At 45.5% G+C, this 20,500-nt stretch overlaps 1 protein-coding gene across 1 annotated transcript in view; it reads left to right on the top strand.

The window, feature by feature from the left end:
* RNF10 (ring finger protein 10) overlaps positions 1 to 20,215 on the top strand; it is a 37,697-nt gene extending 17,482 nt beyond the window's left edge. Inside the window, exons 7-17 of the mRNA XM_077294605.1 lie at positions 59 to 219; positions 7,520 to 7,636; positions 8,163 to 8,376; positions 8,450 to 8,583; positions 8,669 to 8,786; positions 8,929 to 9,030; positions 18,032 to 18,193; positions 18,297 to 18,382; positions 19,139 to 19,196; positions 19,394 to 19,546; positions 19,626 to 20,215. Coding sequence (XP_077150720.1) covers positions 59 to 219; positions 7,520 to 7,636; positions 8,163 to 8,376; positions 8,450 to 8,583; positions 8,669 to 8,786; positions 8,929 to 9,030; positions 18,032 to 18,193; positions 18,297 to 18,382; positions 19,139 to 19,196; positions 19,394 to 19,546; positions 19,626 to 19,699 — 1,379 coding nt within the window. The 3' untranslated portion in view covers positions 19,700 to 20,215. The remainder of the gene's footprint in view (positions 1 to 58; positions 220 to 7,519; positions 7,637 to 8,162; positions 8,377 to 8,449; positions 8,584 to 8,668; positions 8,787 to 8,928; positions 9,031 to 18,031; positions 18,194 to 18,296; positions 18,383 to 19,138; positions 19,197 to 19,393; positions 19,547 to 19,625) is intronic.
* Positions 20,216 to 20,500: the final 285 nt, after the last annotated feature.

The raw sequence follows: 20,500 nt of genomic DNA, 5'->3' as shown, positions 1-20,500 counted from the left end.
AAGTGTAATTGCCAAACTATCAGATTTTTTTGTGTTTAAATTATGGTTTTTTCATTAGATGAGGAACATGTCATGTTCTCCAAGCTTCTGCTGGCATCAAGAGACCAGATCTTCAATCAAGTGATTTCAGAGGAGAAGGCTGCCCTGCTAGAGCAGCACAGAATCGAGGGGGACACCCCCGAAGCCTGTTTTATAGAAGCGGCCATTCAGGAATTGAAGGTGTGAAATGAGATATGCACAGAAGTTAGTAGGAGCTATTATTTGTGAGGGGGTGGGGAAAGGTGGGTGTTTTTAAAGGAAACCTGTCAGCAGGTTTTTATTTATTTTTTTTTTTTAAATCCTGAAAGGTTATTTAACCATTAAAATGTTGCTCTTGATGGAGAAAATGATTATACATATACGTATTTAACCCCTTTCTGACATTGGTCGTAATAGTACGCTGTCGGACACCCTCCCTATGATGTGGGCTCACTGCCAGAGCCTACATCTTTCTGGCACATGTCAGCTGTTTTGAACAGCTGACATGTGCCTATAACAGCCACAGATTGTGATCCTCCTGTGGCTGTTAACCCATTAAATGCCATTGTTAAACTTTTAACGGCGGTATTTAACATGCACTTCCAGTAAGCGCACTGGAAATCCACCCATCAATGATCCCTGTCACGTGATTGTGGGTCACTGATGGGTTGGCATGACATCCAGGTCTCCTGCAGACCTCTATGGTTGTCACTGCCGGATTGCTATGTGCGCCGCCTGGTGGTCGGCGCTCATACCAAGTGAGTAATTCCGCTGCATATAGGCGATCTGATCATCGCCTGTATGTAGCAGAGCCAATCAGGTTTATAGCACCTTTTAGTCTTCCATGGAGACTATTGAAGCATGCAAAAAGTGGACAAAAAAATATGTATAAAAGTTGAAATCACCCCCCTTTCGCACCATTTAAAAAAACAAAACAAACATACACATTGGATATCGCCGCGTTCAGAATCGGCCGAGCTATCAATAAAAAAAAAAAAAAAAAATCCTGATCGCTAAACGGAGTAGCGAGGGGGGGGGGGGGGGGGGGGGGGGGGGGGGGGGGGGGGGGGGGAAGTAAAAATGCCGGAATTGTTTTTTTTGGTTGCCGCGACATTGCATTAAAATGCAATAAAGGGCGATCAAAAGATCGTATCTGCACCAAAATGGTATCATTAACCCCTTACTGCCTTCAGATGTACCATTTAAGTTTAACCTTCAGGTGATGGCTATTTAAATATAAAGGTAGATGTACAGTCCAGACCAAAAGTTTGGACACCTTCTCATTTAAAGATTTTTCTGTATTTTCATGACTATGAAAATTGTACATTCACACTGAAGGCATCAAAACTATGAATTAACACATGTGGAATTATATACTTAACAAAAAAGTGTGAAACAACTGAAATTATGTCTTATATTCTAGGTTCTTCAAAGTAGCCACCTTTTGCTTTGACTGCTTTGCACACTCTTGGCATTCTCTTCATGAGCTTCAAGAGGAATGGTCTTTCAACAATCTTGAAGGAGTTCCCAGAGATGCTTAGCACTTGTTCGCCCTTTTGCCTTCACTCTGTGGTCCAGCTCACCCGAAACCATCTCGATTGGGTTCAGGTCTGGTGACTGGAGGCCAGGTCATCTGGCGTAGCACCCATCACTCTCCTTGGTCAAATAGCCCTTACACAGCCTGGAGGTGTGTTTGGGGGGTCATTGTCCTGTTGAAAAATAAATGTTGGTCCAACTAAACGCAAACCGGATGGAATAGCATGCCGCTGCAAGATGCTGTAGTAGCCATGCTGGTTCAGTATGCCTTCAATTTTGAATAAGTCCCCAACAGTGTCACCAGCAAAGCACCCCCACACCTCCTCCTCCATGCTTCACGGTGGGAACCAGGCATGCAGAGTCCATCCGTTCACCTTTTCTGCGTCGCACAAAGACACGGTGGTTGGAACCAAAGATCTCAAATTTGGACTCATCAGACCAAAGCACAGATTTCCACTGGTCTAATGTCCATTCCTTGTGTTCTTTAGCCCAAACAAGTCTCTTCTGCTTGTTGCCTGTCCTTAGCAGTGGTTTCCTAGCAGCTATTTTACCATGAAGGCCTGCTGCACAAAGTCTATTAACAGTTGTTGTAGAGATGTGTCTGCTGCTTAGAACTCTGTGTGGCATTGACCTGGTCTCTAATCTGAGCTGCTGTTAACCTGCGATTTCTGAGGCTGGTGACTCGGGTAAACTTATCCTCCGAAGCAGAGGTGACTCTTGGTCTTCCTTTCCTGGGGCGGTCCTCATGTGAGTCAGTTTCTTTGTAGCGCTTGATGGTTTTTGCAACTGCACTTGGACACTTTCAAAGTTTTTTTTTTTTTTTTTTTTTTTCCAAATTTTTCGGACTGACTGACCTTCATTTCTTAAATTAACGATGGCCACTCGTTTTTCTTTCTTAGCTGCTTTTTTCTTGCCATAATACAAATTCTAACCGTCTATTCAGTAGGACTATCAGCTGTGTATCCACCAGACTTCTGCTCAACACAACTGATGGTCCCAACCCCATTTATAAGGCAAGAAATCCCACTTATTAAACCTGACGGCACACCTGTGAAGTGAAAACAATTCCCGGTGACTACCTCTTGAAGCTCATCAAGAGAATGCCAAGAGTGTGCAAAGCAGTCATCAAAGCAAAAGGTGGCTACTTTGAAGAACCTTGAATTTAAGACCAAATTAAGACATAATTTCAGTTTTTTCACACTTTTTAAGTATATAATTCCACATGTGTTAATTGATAGTTTTGATGCCTTCAGTGTGAATATACAATTTTCATAGTCATGAAAATACAGAAAAATCTTTAAATGAGAAGGTGTCCAAACTTTTGGTCTGTACTGTAGCTGACATAGAACTGATATCAAGCCACCTGTTCATTGCTGTGGCAATTATCTATTTTAATGTTAACGATCTTAACCTTGAGTTATACATTACATACATGACAAAGTTGCAATTGTTATGTGGAAGATTGTACTCAGACTGTTAGTTTAAAACTTTTGAATAATCAATCACTCAACATTTGAGTTATTGTGAATCCCCGTGTCTTCCCACTTATTAAAGCCTTATTTATAAACTAGATGGTGGCCCGAATCTAATGCATCGGGTATTCTAGAATATGTATGTATGTATCAGCCACATAGTATATAGCACGGAGGCCACGTAGTATATAGGAGCCATGTAGTATATAGCAGACAAATACTACGTGGCCTGTGCTATATACCATGTGGCTGATACAGACAGACAGGACTGTGCCCGTCGCTGATTGGTCGCGGCAGCCATGACAGGCAGCTGGCGAGACCAATCAGCGACGTGGGATTTCCGTGACGGAAGTTGCAGACAGAAAGACAGACAGAGACGGAAGTACCCCTTAGGGTATGTGTCCACGTTCAGGATTGCATCAGGATTTGGTCAGGATTTTACATCAGTATTTGTAAGCCAAAACCAGGAGTGGAACAAATACTCATGTAAAATCGTGACCAAATCCTGATGCAATCCTGAACGTGGACACATACCCTAAGACAATTATAGATAGATAGATAGATGTGAGATAATTTGGGGTTGTGCCATAGAAGAGCATAGATTTTGTCTACGAAGACTAAGAATATTTTTCTCTATCCCAAACGTTGTATATCATATTTGGGGTGGGGCATGTAAGGTCCTAGTGATGAGCAAATGCGCTAGGGTGTTATCGTAGTATCTGGGCATGCTCGTATATTGTGTTCGAGTACCCACGGCTGTTGAATACAACACATGGGGGGGTCTTTGCCTGCCTGCCTGTTAGGAAGTCCCATGTGTTGAGTCCGTCTAACGGCAGCAAATCATGCAGCTGCAGGGACTCTTAACATAATATACAAGTACGGCCAGGATACCCTTGATCACACCTGAGCATGTGCGGATAAGACTGAACAGCTAGGCCACCATCATCTTCACTCCTTTGCAGAGTTTCACACAATGTCCACACAAAGGTATTATGGAGAAGGTAGAAAGTTGGGGTATGAGAATCATCCTCCTGTTCAGCCGAAAGGAGTGGAGATTTATTGCTGCTGTTGGCCGTCAGACCTCAGAATGTGTCTGGATCGGTGGTAGGCTCGGTGCAGTTGCAGGTAAGTATTCTGCAGCTGTCTTTCCTCCAGGCAGCATCTTTCCTCCTCAGCACAGTATGGCACCACACATAAAGATGGCCGGTGTTTTCCCACATGTGGCAGTTTCAGGGTTAAGAGTTTTCCAGTACATGTCACCCCCAGTGCCTACTTATTGCCCTGTTGCTTCCTCTCTCAGGCCCCTTGGGGTGTTTATTTGTATAATAAGTGGATTCACTGCCGGATATTAGACAGGATTGTAAGAACTTCATTGAACCATGTCTGATCAGCTCCAGAAATTAACCACGTCACCCCGTCGGCAGGTTGTTAGAGCTCAAAGTACTGTCATCATTTGGGCATACACAGACTGACAGTCCGGCTCTAGCAAGGTCACTGGGACATTACTGTGCATGTCAGCTGGAGGAGCAGGTCACAGAGCAGAGTCACTTGTCAGCCACTGACAGGAGGAGGGAAAGGGACCGGAAAGTTTTAAGTGGAGGCCAAGCCCTGAGTTTGAGCTCATTTTGCATAAGAATTTGCCAATGGATTACAAGACAATGGAGACATGAACTTATAATACAACCCCTGGCAAAAATTATGGAATCACCGGCCTTGGAGGATGTTCATTCAGTTGTTTACTTTTGTAGAAAAAAAAGCAGATCACAGACATGGCACAGAACTTAAGTCATTTCAAATGGCAACTTTCTGGCTTTATGAAACACTAAAAAATCAAGAACAAAAAATGAGGTAGTCAGTAATGGTTACATTTTAACCAAGCATAGGGGAAAAATTATGAAATCATGAAAAACAAACAAAAAAAACACTCCAACACCTTACTAGTATTTTGTGGCACCACCTCTGGCTTTTCTAACAGCTTGCAGTCTCTGAGGCATGGACTTAATGAGTGTTAAACAGTACTCTTCATCAGTCTGGCTCCAACTTTCTCTGATTGCTGTTGCCAGATCAGCTTTGCAGGTTGGAGCCTTGTCAAGGACCATTTTCTTCAACTTCCACCAAAGATTTTCAATTTGATTGAGATCCGGACTATTTGCAGGCCATGGCATTGACCTTGTGTTTTTTTTTTTCATGGAATGTTTTCACAGTTTTTGCTCTATGGCAGGATGCATTATCTTGAAAAATGATTTCATCATCCCCAAACATCCTTTCAATTGATGGGATAAGAAACGTGTCCAAAATATCAACATAAACTTGTGCATTTATGGAAGATGTAGTGACAGCCATCTCCCCAGTGCCTTTACCTGACATGCAGCCCCATATCATCAATGACTGTGGAAATTTGCATGTTCTCTTCAGGCAGTCATCTTTCTAAATCTCATTGGAACGGCACCAAACAAGTTCCAGCATCATCACCTTGCCCAATGCAGATTTGCGATTCATCACTGAATGCCTTTCATCCAGTCATCCACAGTCCATGATTGTTTTTCCTTAGCCCATTGTAACCTTGTTTTTTTTTTTTTTCTGCTTAGGTGTTAATGATGGCTTTCGTTTTAGCTTTTCTGTATGTAAATCCCATTTCCTTTAGGCGGTTTCTTACAGTTCGGTCACAGACGTCGACTCCAGTTTCCACCCATTCGTTCCTCATTTGTTTTGTTGTGCATTTCCTGTTTTGGAGGCATATTGCTTTAAATGTCCGTTCTTGACGCTTTGATGTCTTAGTCTACCAGTATGTTTACCTTTAACAACCTTCCCATGTTTGTATTTGGTCCAGATTTTAGACACAGCTGACTGAACAACCAACATCTTTTGCAACATTGGATGATTTACCCTCTTTTAAGAGTTTGATAATCCTCTCCTTTGTTTCAATTGACATCTCTCGTGTTGGAGCCATGATTCATGTCAGTCCACTTGGTGCAACAGCTCTCCAAGGTGTGATCACTCCTTTTTAGATGCAGACTAACAAGCAGATCTAATTTGATGCAGGTGTGTTTGGGTATGAAAATTTACAGGGTGATTCCATAATTTATTTTTTTTTCCCTCAGAATTGAGTGATTCCATAATTTTTACCCTATGCTTGGTTAAAAAAAAGTATCCATTACGGACTACCACATTTTTTGTTCTTGATTTCTTTTAGTGTTTCTTAAAGCCAGAAAGTTGCCATCCATTTGAAATTACTTTAGTTTTGTGCCATGTCTGTGATCTGCTTATTTATTTTTTTTCTACAAAATTAAACTGAATGAACATCCTCCAAGGCCGGTGATTCCATAATTTTTGCCAGGGGTTGTATAAAGGTATGGGAGTAATCATTACAGGTGCATTTTGGTTGATTACTTTGGAGTCTAATAACCTGCTTAAGGGTATGTTTCCACGGTCAGGAAACGCTGCTTGTTTGACGCTGTGCAGAGCTGCAGCGTCAAACAAGCAGCGTCCAGATGTTCCAGCATAGTGGAGGGGATTTTATGAAATCCCGTCTCCACTATGCGTGGAAACCCGCACACGGCGGCCCTGCGACTCCAGACATGCTGCGCGTCTTTTCAGATCGCAGCATGTCCGTACACCTTGCGGGGACGCAGTGTCCCCGCAAGGCATATCACAGGGCGCTATGGGAGAGAGCGATCATCCCGGATGTGAAGAGTTAACACATCCGGCATGATCGCGTCCCAGAAAGGGGGCGGGGCTTAGCGCCGAGCGGCTTCGCCGCTGCGGCGATCCCGCCGGCCATCCTGAACGTGGAGACATAGCCTAAGGGTTCACTTTAATCTTCAGCTTTAGTTAAAGGCAATCTCGCCAGATTTTTTGCTTCCCCATCTGAGTAGTGTAGTGTAGAGGCAAAGATCCTTAATCTAGCAATGTCCCTGAGCTGCCTGCTGTCACTTTGATAATCACGGTTTGTCCTGCAGATCTATTAGTTCTTTGAGTGCTAAGCTCTGTATAACCCCACCACTGATTGTACATGGACAGAAAGCTGCCAATCGGTGGTGGGGTTATACAAAGCTCATGAATATAAAGGACTGCCTGGCAGCAGGTTTACTAGTCCTCTAATTTGCGAAGAGTGATTTTATAAAAACTACAGCAAGCAGCCCACTAACTGGCACTTCACTAGAATCTGGTTGTGTCTCTATATTATACTGCTCTCAGATTAGGTGATAGATTCCTTTTTAAGATATTTTATCACAGGACATATCTGTATGTAAAATACTCAATTATCAATTGAAATTTCACACTTTAACTTTTTACCTTTGCAAGGGCTGAGATCTGTCATAAAATGACACTGCAGATTTCGAATCCACAGCTGATCCTTTTTTGCTACAGGATTATTTTCCTCAGACTATGGATGAGATTGTGAAGTCCCGCAACCACATTACTGTTTAAAAAAAAAAAAAAAATCTGTGTATAATAAACTTCCCCTAAAATTCTGCTCATACTCCTGGCAGGATCGTCGGGAAAGTCTTCAAGCTCCAAGGCATCAAGTTATAGCAGTTGCAGCTTCAATGGAGACTTTAAAGTTGGAGACAAATACAGAAGAAGCAAATCCATGCTTGGATAGTAAGGTAAGTGGCTACTAAAGTGTTTGACTATTAACTTTTCTCTAAATATCTATCTCTATATCCATATCCATTTTTGGCATAACATAACATGTAAATCGTAAAACTGAGCTCCACAACATAATGTTCATGACTTGAGTTCAATTGGCTCAAATGAATGGTAAAGGCTTTTGTAGGTGACAAAAATGGGAAATGGAGTAAATGATCATAAAGAGAGGTTCTAAAAAAAAAATTGTAGAAGGGAGGGCAGGGGAGCTATATCAGGGGATGGAGGGTGCAATATGGGAGTATGACGTAATCTAGAATAACCAGCACAGGATGTCAATACTTTTTGATATGGTTTATTTAGTTTTGGAGCTACCTTTTCCATTCAGACATGGCTAAATTCAGATTTGGTCATGTTCTGTCATTGGCATGAATCTGCCAAGTAGCATTTGAGAAGAATACCAATGAAGTTTAACTTTTCTAGAACAGTAAAATACAAAGCCCCTAGTAAGTATTATTGAACACCTCCTTTCATAACCTTTCTCAGGTGCTGCAGTACCGCTCCGCTTTCGATGATGAGATCGTTGATCCAGTAGATGAGGAACTTTGTGCAGCCCCAGTTCATGCAGATGTGGAACCATTGTCTGCCGAGGACTGTGACTATGCCCCTGCAGATGATCCAGCTCCAGACAGTCCTCAAGAGGCTGTTCCTTCAGAAACTGGGCAACTTGCAAACCCCTATTACTACTACTTTTACCAAGGTGTGTGCAGGGATATGTTTTAAGAAATTGTGTGTTCCTTGGCAAATAGAATGTAATACTGTTGTCTTTGCAGCTGTGGATGGGCAGCACGTGTATCTCCACCCTGTCAATGTACGATGCCTGATTCATGAATATGGCAGTCTTGAGCGTTGTCCTGATACTATTACAGCTAATGTGGTTGAAATCGACGGCTTCACAGTGACTGAGGTAAATTTAAAAAAAATATACGGAGAAGAAAATGTGTGGTAATGGTTTGGCGCTGTTGACTGATAAATGTTACGGTCTCTTTCAGGAGGTGCGTAGGCGACACCGTTACCTGTGCCATCTTCCACTTACCTGTGAATTCAGTATTTGTGAGGTATCACTCGGACCCCCAACTGTTTCACTAGAAACTCTAAGCTACTTTTCTGGTAAGATGTTAAAAAAAAAAAAAAAAAACCTCCTAGAACAGGGAATTCATTAGAAACAAATGCAAGGAAAATGAATGTTAAAAAGACGGGCCCCCATCTTAAAGCGCTGAACATGAACATTGCATATTTTACAATTGTCTAGCTGAGGTGGAAAAACGAAGGAGGCAACGTCGGCGAAAAGAGCGAGACGAGCAACGCAGAGAGAAAAGGATTGAGATTGAAGAGAACAGAAAGCAAGGGAGATGTAAGCGGAAATTTTTATTTTTTGCTTCGGGGGTGGCTTAAACAGTAAAAATAAATGTTGCCAATTTTCATTGAATTTAAAATGTGACATTAAAAATGAACCTCTATTAAATACTCAAATGGTTGGCATGAGCTTGCAAGGTGGGGGGTGCAGTATGAAGCACTGCATTCTGTGTATTAAAAAGGAAAAGTCTATTCAACCACACTGAAATTTTTCCCAATTGCAATTATTGCAGGGCAATTCCCAGATAAAACACACGTGACACACTGCAGTGGGTTGTCCGGGCACACCTCTCCACTTCACACTAGGCAGCTGTCTGCCACCCATCGGGTATTGTGTACTGGTCCCAATAATTACACCATCTATACACAACACTCGCTGAGTCTGACCTACCCGGCATACAGTGACATCGCTCCACATAGGATGTGAGATTGAGGGGATAGTATTCCGACAACGCCTCCTTTTTATGTCAGATACTGAAACGTACTAAAGTTTTCCGGTCTACATAAAGAACTAGCTTTTCTCTATCGCCTCTCATTGGGGGACACAGGAACCATGGGGTGTATGCTGCTGCCACTAGGAGGCTGACACTATGCAAATAAAAAAGTTAGCTCCTCCTCTGCAGTGTATACCCCACCGACAGGAAGTAGGATATTCAGTTTAGCTTAGTGTCAGTAGGAGGTGGACACGGGTCTTTCATTAGACCCTTATCTACCTCAATGTGCGTCGTTCCTTTTCAGATTTTCCGGAGGGATACAGGGTGAACAGTCACACCTGTAATCCCACATACGGACTATGAGTACGGCGTGTACTGCCACCCCGTATCCTCATAGATCCCTCTCCAGGACCAAGAGCCTAGCACACAAGCGTGCTTAGAAGTCCGGTCCTGGCTCCGTCCCCCACCCACTCGCCCACCAGAGCCTGTCGGTTGGAGGAGACGAGGACGTCCATTACAGCTCCCTGGACGTCTGATATTTTCCCCGGATTGAGGTTAGTAAGGACGGCGTGGGATGTTTTAGGTGAGTATCCCTTCATACCACTACCCTCAAAGTGTCTTTAAGTCCCTCTTCAGTTCCGGGGTGGTCGTTTAGGGGTCCCTTGGGATTTTTTTCCAGGCTGCCTTGGCCTGGTCAGCGTTTTCCCGTTACTTCCAATTGTGTATTGGCCCCCGGGGACACATGGGGGGTTGTCGCTCCGTTCGCGTGGCGGCCGTGCTCCTTCGCCGGCCGCACTGTTCTCTGGCGCAGTGGCCTTGCAGGCGACCGCGCTGCTCCTTCCCCCATGGCCGCACTGTGTTTGTCCCGGCGCGGCGGCTGTGCAGGCAGCCGCACCGCTTCCCCCTGCGGCCGCACTGTTTCTGTCCCAGCGCGGCGGCCTTACAGGTAGCTGCGACGCTTTCCTTTGTGGCCGCACTGTGCGTCTTGTCGCGGCGGCCGCGCCGTTTTTTCCCGGCGTTCCGCGCTTCTCCCACCGCTGCGGCCCTTTCCGGTGGCCACCGGCCTCAAATTTAGGCCCCGGCTTCTACCCGGGCCTACTTCCGGTGCCGCGCTCCATCCACTTCCGCTTTCATCAGGCGGGCTTTCTCCCGCCTGACAATCTCTTTACTCCCCGCCCACAGGCGCCATCTTGGTGCTCCCGGGCCCATGACTTCTACGCCGCTGCTTGGCGTCACTTTGCAGCAGGGCACACGTTCCAGGAGCCCTTTTTCAGCGGTCACCATCTGCGGTTCATCCAGACTGCAGCCGGGCCCTTTTTTCCCCAGCACACGCTCCAGCGGGTCCCCTGCATCCTTCTCATCGCTGGTGCCCTGGACCTGTGCCATGATGCCGGTCGCAACTACAGCCGGGAGCAGTCTACAGGACTCTGCCATTACTGTGAGTAGCTCTGCTGTGCAGCATATTACTCCCCTCTCCTGTTCCCCTAACCTTCGGGCACATTTAGTGGGTCTGCTCCCAGGCCTAATCCTGTAAGGAGAGCATCCCTGTCCTCCTGCTTCCTCTTGTCAGCTGCAGCGACTCCCCGTCCAGGAGTCCTTACCCCGCGTGAGACTGAGACCCCTATCCCCGGGTGGGCTTTTCCTTCTGTCTCAGTCTGGGGCCGACTTTACCAGGTTGTCACGTCCTTGGTGTCCGTGCCTGGCCGCAGTTGCTAGTGGGTCACAGGTTTTCTCCGTCCAGACTTGTTCAAACCAGGCCACATGAGATACAGAGCAAGGGATACAGGGTGAACAGTCACACCTGTAATCTCACATTATGGACTATGAGTTCGGCATGTCCTCACCCGTATCCTCATAGATCCGACAGCAGGACCATGATCCTAGCACACAAGCGTGCTTAGAAGTTCGGTCCCAGCTCCATTCCCCACCCACTCGCCCTCCAGAGCCTGTCGGTTGGAGGAGACGAGGACGTCTACCATCAGCCCCATGGACGTCTGACACCTTTATTTCCCGCTCCATCTTGCCCTCCAGTCTGGACCGGTGGGATCCCTCTTTCTGATCCTCCTCCCTCTCGAGAGAGAGATGGGCTTCCTCGGTCATGTTTGCAGAGGAAGTTTCAGACTTAGTTTCACTTACAGGTACACAACCTTATTGTTAAGGTCTTGGCCCCACACACTGAATTTGTGGCGGTACTTGCCAGGGGTAATGCGAGCCATACCAGATGCTTTCAGACAGGGAAGCGTCTCGGCAGCCTATATTCCTTTTCCCCTGAGCTCATTGCGAACTGGACTGATTCCTTGGCAGGAAGCGGGCAATTCTGGACTCGTCAGTTCCCAGTCTGTCTACAACTTGGCAGGGGTTCCAAGGATACAATTATTGAATCGCTGGATAAATCAGCCTTTGAAACGGCTGCTTCTACTTTGTGCTTCGGCCATTGCCTCTACCTGGGTCTCAAGGTCCATAGATAGATGGACCAAACAGCCTTGTAAGAGCACCCCGGCTGCAGCTCCTCCGGGGGAGCTAGCTGACCTGTCGGACCAGATTTCCTGTGCAGGGAAATATTTGGTATCTGCCTCCCTAGATGCGCGGCTTGTGCATCTCATGCGTCCAGCAATATGGTGGCCATCCGACTGAATATTGGGCTCTACACACAGCAGGCGGACTTGTCTTCAAGAAGTCCCTTACCAACCTCCCCTTCCAAGGGGCCTGTTTCTTTGGCCACATGCTGGAACAAATTATTAATGACGCCACGGGAGACACGAGTTCCCTTTGTCCTTTCGCTGTTTTGCGGCGTCGGAAGTTTCCTCTAGCTAACACAGACTGCGATCTCATTTGGCTAGAAAAAAGGCTTCCTTTAAGCCTACTCCTTCCCGGCATTCCCGCAACTCCCATGGTTAGTCCACCAAGTCTAGACCTGGCAGATCTTCCTCGGCATAACTCGTGCTAATGGCTCAACGTTTCTTCCAGTTTTGGCGGGCATCTCCTGCCTTTTTCAGGGATGTTTGGACTGGCTTCGATGGAGGACGCTTAGATCAGTGAGGTGGTATCCTCTGGATACAAGATGGGGTTCACTTCGCGACCCGGAATCGCTTCTTCGAATCCTGCCCTTTAAAAATCCTCCTCTGATCCCAGGTTTCTTCGCGTCCATTATCTTCCTTCTTTGTTCGGACGGTTATTGTTTCCGTCCCACGGCAGGTATGCTTCACAGGTTTCTATTCAAACCTGCTTGTAGTGCCGTAGAAGAGCGGTGCAGTTTGACCCACTCTGTCTCTGAAGTTAGTGAACAGAGGGTTCCGCCTGCGGCATTTCAGGATGAAGTTCCTCTGTTCAGTCCTGGCTTCCATGGACCCACAGGAATTCCTGTGCTCCATGGATATCCAAAATGCCTTGCTCCATGTCCTGATTTTCCTTGAGGATCAGGGGCCTAGTGCTCATTCCATACCTTGAAGTCATCCTCATCAAGCCTCTGCCCCTCTCTCAGGCCCAGGAGAGTCTGACCATCGTCCTCGACTCCCTGTCCCGTTTCTGGTGGCTGGCCAACAGAACAAAGTGTTGTCTTGTTCCGAGTCAGCGTCTCGTCCTCTTAGGCATGTTGTTCGACTCCGCCGGGGTTTTTCTTCTTGAGAAGCGGGCAATTCTCCATACGGAGTTCGCTCTCTGCAGGGCCCTCGGCTGTCTTCCTTCCGTTCAGCTATGACGGTCCTGTGATGCATGGTGACAGCTCCGTAAGCGTTCTCTTTTGCGCTGTTTCACTTGAGTCCTCTTCAGCAGACCATCCTTCCTCAGTGGGACACGTCTGTACTGTCTCTAGATCCTCCGATCCGACTTTCCGTCCGATTCCAATAGCCTCTCAACTGGTGGCTGTCATCCCCTCTCATTCCCCAGGTTCGGTCCTCCCAAGGCAGGTGGTGACGACGGTCACCAGCCTTCCTGGCTGGGGTGCGTTTTTCTCGCCATCCGTCTTTGAAGGGGGCGTTGGTCGGAGCAAGAGTCCTCTCCACCGATCGACACAGGAGGTCTTTTGCCTTTGATGAGGAACTCCGAACACGGATCTCCTGGCAATCCAGCTACTTAGGAAGGTTCCACCAAGTCCGCGATCCTCTTGTTGTGGATACCGATACTTTGACCATTCCTGGGTCGCAATTTGTATTTCCCTTTCTGTTCATCCCTTCCCTTTCTTCCCAGGCGGTTGAATATCAATACGGAGGGGGTGCCGGTCATTCTGACCGCACCAGATTGGCCCAGAAAGTTCTGGTTCGCTGAGATCGTTCATCTGCCGCAGAGTTCTTGGTGGCTCAAGTTAACAGCTTTGCTGTTGAAACCTTCCATTTTGGCTGTTTTCTCTAGGTGGGACTTGATGCTGGCCTTGCCCTTAGTTCTCTGAAGGGTCAGATAGCAACCCTTTCCACTCTTTCTGAAGTCCCTTTCAGAAGTCCTTAGCTACTGGCTATCACAGTACGAAGATTTATATCCGTCCCGTTCTCAGATCAGATCTTTTCTTCAAGTGGCGCATGCGGCTCTCCCGTACCGCACTCCGTGGATCCCTGGGACTTCAATTTGTCTGGAGGCTCAGTGGAGTTCCCTCCTTGAGCCTCCCCATGAGCCTCACTGTCCTGTCCTGCAAGGTGGCGTTTCTGGTGGCCATCTCCACGCGTCTCGGAGTTGGTGGCTCTCTCCTGTCGCCCCATTTCTTGGTTATTCACCAGGATAGGGTAGTTTTACGGCCTTCGTCGCCTTTTCTTCCCAGGGTGGTGTCCTCCTTTTACTTGAATAAGATCGTCCTTTCCGCCTTTGTCCTGCTCCGATTGATTCTCTGGGGCGTTCGCTGAACAGGCTAGACCTGGTCAGGGCGGTGAGGATCTATTTGTCTAGGCCCGCCTTCTTTAGGAAGACGGACTGTCCTTCTGTCATTCCAGACGGTACGCCAAGAATCCTGCCGGCCTTCAAGGTTACGATTCTTCTCTGGATCAGACCTGCCTTTCTGGAGGCTCACCGGGTCAAGAACAGAGTGACTCCTCCTGGTGTTAAGACTCACTCTGCCCCGGGCAGTGGGCGCCTCCTGGGCGGTACACCATGGGGCATCCGCCCTACATCTTCGTTATGCGGCAACCTGGTGTTGCCAAAGGTTATAAGCTCCATACCTGTGCTTCAGCAGTTGCCAGCCTAGGCGGAAGGATCTTGCAGACGGCAGTGGTGATTCCTCCGACCTGAATGGAGTTTTTCTGCTGTTCCCACCCCAGGGACTGCTTTGGGACGTCCCATGGTTCCTGTGTCCCCCAATGAGAGGCGATAGAGAAAACAGGATTTTTGGTTGCTTACCGTAAAATCTGTTTCTCGGAGCCTTCATTGGGGGACACAGCTCCCTCCCAAGTTGAACAGCTCTGTTTATTGTGTTATACTGTTATCGTTTGCGTTCTTTGAACGCTCTGAGTGTTTTAAACTGTTAAACTGTAAAGCGCTGCTTAAATTTTGTTGGCGCTATATAAATAAAGATTATTATTGCTATTATATTACACAGGCCAACAAAAAACAACTTTTTTTATGTTTCTTTGATGAAAATAGGCAAATATTACTAATTTTGGGTCGAGAAACTCAAATATACCCACAGAATTGTTTAATTAGCTCTCGTTTTTTAGATACACGCCATGGAAGTATGTGCTGTAGGTAGCGAGAAGAATTCATTACAAGAGTATAAATTGCACAGTACAGTACACATATTTAGTATCGCCGCATCCGTAACGACCCAACCTATAAAACTGTCCCACTAGTTAACCCCTTCAGTAAACACCGTAAGAAAAAAAAAAAAAAAACGAGGCAAAAAACAACGCTTTATTACCATACCGCCGAACAAAAAGTGGAATAACACGCGATCAAAAAGATGGATATAAATAACCATGGTACCGCTGAAAACGTCATCTTGTCCCGCAAAAAACAAGCCGCCATACAGCATCATCAGCAAAAAAATAAAAAAGTTATAGTCCTCAGAATAAAGCGATGCCAAAATAATTATTTTTTCTATAAAATAGTTTTTATCGTATAAAAGCGCCAAAACATTAAAAAATGATATAAATGAGGTATCGCTGTAATCGTACTGACCCGACGAATAAAACTGCTTTATCAATTTTACCAAACGCAGAACGGTATAAAGAAATTCATGAATAGCTGGTTTTTGGTTATTCTGCCTCACAAAAAACGGAATAAAAAGTGATAAAAAATGGTCACGTGTCCGAAAATGTTACCAATAAAAACGTCAACTCGTCCCGCAAAAAACAAGACCTCACATGACTCTGTGGACCAAAATGTGGAAAAATTATAGGTCTCAAAATGCCACGTATATAAGTGCCACGTATTTAAGTGCCACGTATAAGTGCCACGTATTTAAGTGCCACGTATAAGCAAAGTAATGATGGTAAGCAGTCTTCACAAGTGGAGTAATTGGTCTTCTTTGGTTGGCAAATGTCACATAACCACACACGTAACAAAAATTGTTAACAATATTTGCACATTTACGAGGCATTTTCAAAGTGTAAATTCTCTCCACAAAATTACTGCAACAAGAGAAAGAGACTTCAATTAGTACAAACTATGCAGACACAATTTATAAAATGGCTGACATTGGTTCAACAGGTCTGTAATCAGGTTTACCAATACACATTTGTTGAAAATTCAAAATTTCCCTATTTTCCTGCATAATAATCTTAAATGACCTGTATCTCAGCAACAAGAGCTAATAATGATTTTTAAGTAACATATTCGTTTTTAGGATGCTAAAATTATTACAAACCAGCTATTTTCATTTCAGAAACATTTTCACTGTTGGCCAGTGTTATTCTTCCGTTGCTTCTCCTACTGCTTTCTCACTAACTGAATATCCTACTTCCTGTCGGTGGGGTATACACTGCAGAGGAGGAGCTAACTTTTTTATTTGCATAGTGTCAGCCTCCTAGTGGCAGCAGCATACACCCCATGGTTCCTGTGTCCCCCAATGAAGGCTCCGAGAAACAGATTTTACGGTAAGCAACCAAAAATCCTGTTTTTTAAATTCTCATAAAGACATTGACTAGTTTTAGTTCCATAACTGGCATATACATGACAGAATGGAGATGCTCTACTCTACATCCAGGGCCGTATTTAGAGTTTCTGCTGCCCTAGGCACTTTTAGTGCTGCCTCCCCCTTTGGTGAGTATGACACTATCGGCAGTGACTTTGGCAAGAAACGCTGATGTGAAAGTCGCCTTTTGCAGCAGATCCGGCAGTTTCTCTGCATCTGCCACGTAACGAATCACTTACGGCAACACTGCGTTCGGCTTCATTCATTCCCTATGGGATTTGCGGCACTTGCCATGATCTGGCAAATGTGGTACCATACCTCCCAACTTTTGAAAAAGGGAAGGAGGTATAAAGTTTGCGGCGCGTGTAGTGTGCCATGGCAGATTTTAGGCCACGCCTCTGACCACACCCATTTCACAACTAGTCACACCCATATCCACATCCCAACCACAGCCATTTAGCACTGCTGATCACACTGTTTTATATACAATAATTAACAAAAAAAAATATGGCCACAGTGCTCCATACTGTATAATGGCCACACATGATGCTCAATACTGTATAATGGCCACACATGATGCTCCATAATGTATAATGGCCACACACAGTTCTCCATATTGTATAATGGCCACACATAGTGCTCCATACTGTATAATGACCCCCCCCCCTCCTGTATGCATGACTCATCTCCCTCCCATCCCATATACATGGCTCATATCCACCCTCCTGTATGCATGGCTCATATTCCCCCTCCTGTATGCATGGCTCATATTCCCCCCCCCCTATGCATGGCTCATATTCCGTTCCCCCCCCCCCCCCCCCCATATGCATGTCTTATCTCCACCCCCCGCTCGTTCCTGCTCCCAACTTGCATGGCGCGCCAGCTTATGTCCTCCTTCATTCCCCCCGTCCCTCATACTCGCCTGTCCCACATCGAGCGGCCGCGCCGACATCCTCCTCGCTCTGTCCCGACTCCTGGCGCAGCACCTTCCTGCGTGAGCGGTCATGTGACACCGCTCATTAAGGTCATGAATATGCACATATTCATGACCTTAATGAGCAGTACCACGTGACCGCTCATTCAGGACGAGCTGTGTACGCCAAGACCAGGCATCGCTGGAGCAAGGTGAGTATCGTCTTCAAGTAGGGTGGGTGGGTGGGAGGCGGGGGGGGGGGGGGTCGGTCGGGAGGTGACCCAGGACTTATATAAAAAAAAAAAAAACCTTGCTCAGGTGCCGCCCCCTGCATTGTCCCCGCCCTAGGCACGTGCCTCAAGTGCCTAGTGGCAAATACGGCCCTGTCTACATCCCACCTGAACACTTGGCAGACTTATCTTAATGGCCAACATGTAATGCTGCTATAACCTTACAGCAATGACTAGCCAGATGAGGCTTGCCCTGGCCATTACCCCTGATCACCAGAGTGATGCATTCCTTTTCATGTGATGTTCTAATGTATCTGCCTTGTTGGCATTGATATTTACATTGAATTTACCAATGGATTTATTGATTACAGATCCAGAAGTGCATATCGCACTTGAAAATTTGCACCAGTTCCCTGCAGTGAGTTCGGCTACAGACTCCCCAGTGTCTGGCTCGCTTTCTGTGCTGCCCACTGCCGACACTCAGAGCCCTATAACATCGCCTTCATTAAGCTGTAGCCCAGTGTCTCAAAACAGTAAGGATTGTGCACATTTTTCCCATATTTCATTGCCTTTAACTTAAAAAAAAAAAAAAAAAAAATGTTGTAATCTTCTCATTTATGCTCTTGCTTTATGAAGGCTCTAGTTTCAGCCAAGGTGCTGAAAGCCCTAGTGATTTCCATGGACACCTTGAGGATGATGCCAGGTCACCTTCCTTTGCTCAGGTATGTGTGTGCAGTAGCATTGAGCAAAATGATTTGCAGAACTGTGGTCCAATGGCCATGTCAGTAGTCCACAGTATGCCCAAGAACTTGGCACTCCAAAGGTATAGTTGAAACAAAAAGGTAAATCATTTCCACAATTCCCCCATAAATTCACAAAGTAATGTTGTGGTCCTGTTTAACAGACCTCTTTCAAACTGTGGAAATGGTGTCAAGCAGAACATGTTCCTGTTCCCTGCCCATTTTGGCACAATCCATGGTGGTTACATGTCCTAAGTGCCTGATACAATATCTTCACTTTCTCAATCTATTTGTCTGAGAGGTGTCAGTTATTCTGGACTGAAACCTCAGTTTGTCAATTTTCTGGATTGTGAAATTCATTATGGGACAACAATTTGGAGTGCCAACTTATATTCCAAACAATTTTACTTTGGCACCCAAGAGAATCTGAATGCAGTGTAACCAGGTAGTAGTTCATAGCTGTCGGACCAGAACCCTGCAAGCCTTCTCTTACCTGACGGTCTCCCTGGCGCCTCTGGCAGATCTACGTGACATCAAGCCACAACTAAGATGGGAGGAGGTTCAGAGCTCTGTCCGGCAGCCAGACATGCCAATTTGTAAACCTTGCTAAATGCTAATATATAGGCTCCAATTTCTAATAAGTACTTGACATGGCTGTAGGAAATTCCACTTGATGACTGGAAATGTAAAGAAATATCTCCATCCCAACTTTTTTTTTTTTTTCCCCCCCTCTTGTAGATGCTAAGGGTTGGTAAGGCAAAGCCAGAGTTGTGGCCGAAGGTTGCTGTTAAGAAAGGTATGCAAGTCGTGTCTTAACACATGGAAGAGCACTCAGTAAGACACAATGCTAAAGGATAACATGTCGGCAATACCATAGCTGTTTTGTTTCTTCACTAAAATCCAAAATGTGAAAAGGAAGGGAGGTATTGGAGGATTTAGGTGATGTATACTGCAATTTACAAATGTAGTGACCATTTTAGTTTTAATACACAGAAAATCCAGTTAAGAGCACAGCTCCTGCAGACAGTGATGGGGAGAGTGACTGCTCGGAGCGGGTCCCAGTACCAAGTTTCCAGAACTCTTTTAGTGAAGCCATGGAAGCAGCCTTTCTAAAGCTAGACACTGCACTGCCACCTGCACCATCTGGTAAGGTCTTTATTTCCGCTCTGGTGTCTAATCCACATGGCCTAGCTTGGTTTATTCAATTCATGTTTCCCTTTTGCAGTTGAAAAAGGAGGAAAGAGAAAGAAGAAGCAACAGAAACTTCTATTCAGTACATCGGTGGTTCACACAAAATGAGCAGACTACTTCAAGAAGTCATTTTAACTTCCCTTCATTATTTTTGCGCACATTGCTTGGTATAATGAACTTTTTGCAGTATTTATGGTTGAAGACTCTTCATTTGTCGCCTCCTAAAAGTGGGGCTTTTCAATTTTTGTTTTACTAGTAGTTCATCTGGTCTAAGCCAATTCTACCTACAGAGTGCTAATCCAGGCTTCTGGGTTGTATAGCATGGTATAATCCTAATCTAGTGTCTGAGAGGCAGGCTTGTCCATGCTCAGCCAGCTATAGAATGGATAGGCTCACTTCCATGTTGAATGTACCTGCACTGCCTTGCCTATCTGGCATAATGAAAAGGATGGACCAGTGAATTAATTATCACAATCTTAACCACTTTTTTTTTTTTTATTATTATTTTAATGTTTTTATCCCACCCTCAGAATCAACTTCACTCTGGTTGTGGCTTCTATGTGAAGGGAGATGAGGTGTTTTCTCCCCCTATGTACTTTAAAAAATAAATGAAATTGGAAGTTAGCGCCTCCAGTCTTGTATTATTTCTCTTCATATCTGTGCCTCTCATGACTAATGAGCTGTGACAGTATCTGTGTAATTAAAGTAACCGAATTATAGGTAAAGATTGAACCAAGGGGACTATTATACTGTAGGGCACTATATGGGTCCACTATACAGACAGTAGCGTGACTCTGATGATCGGTGTAGTTACTGACAGTCACTCATTACAGCTGCCATGTCTCGAGTGCAGTGGGACCCAGAGTGGCTACTGCTACAGCTGATGGAGCTTCGCTCTCTGAGACTCCG

This window comes from Ranitomeya variabilis, chromosome 1, assembly GCF_051348905.1.
Source record: "Ranitomeya variabilis isolate aRanVar5 chromosome 1, aRanVar5.hap1, whole genome shotgun sequence".
NCBI lineage: Eukaryota > Metazoa > Chordata > Amphibia > Anura > Dendrobatidae > Ranitomeya > Ranitomeya variabilis.
The sequence above is the reverse complement of the archived record's forward strand: the minus strand, read 5'-3'. Positions and strand labels throughout refer to the sequence as shown.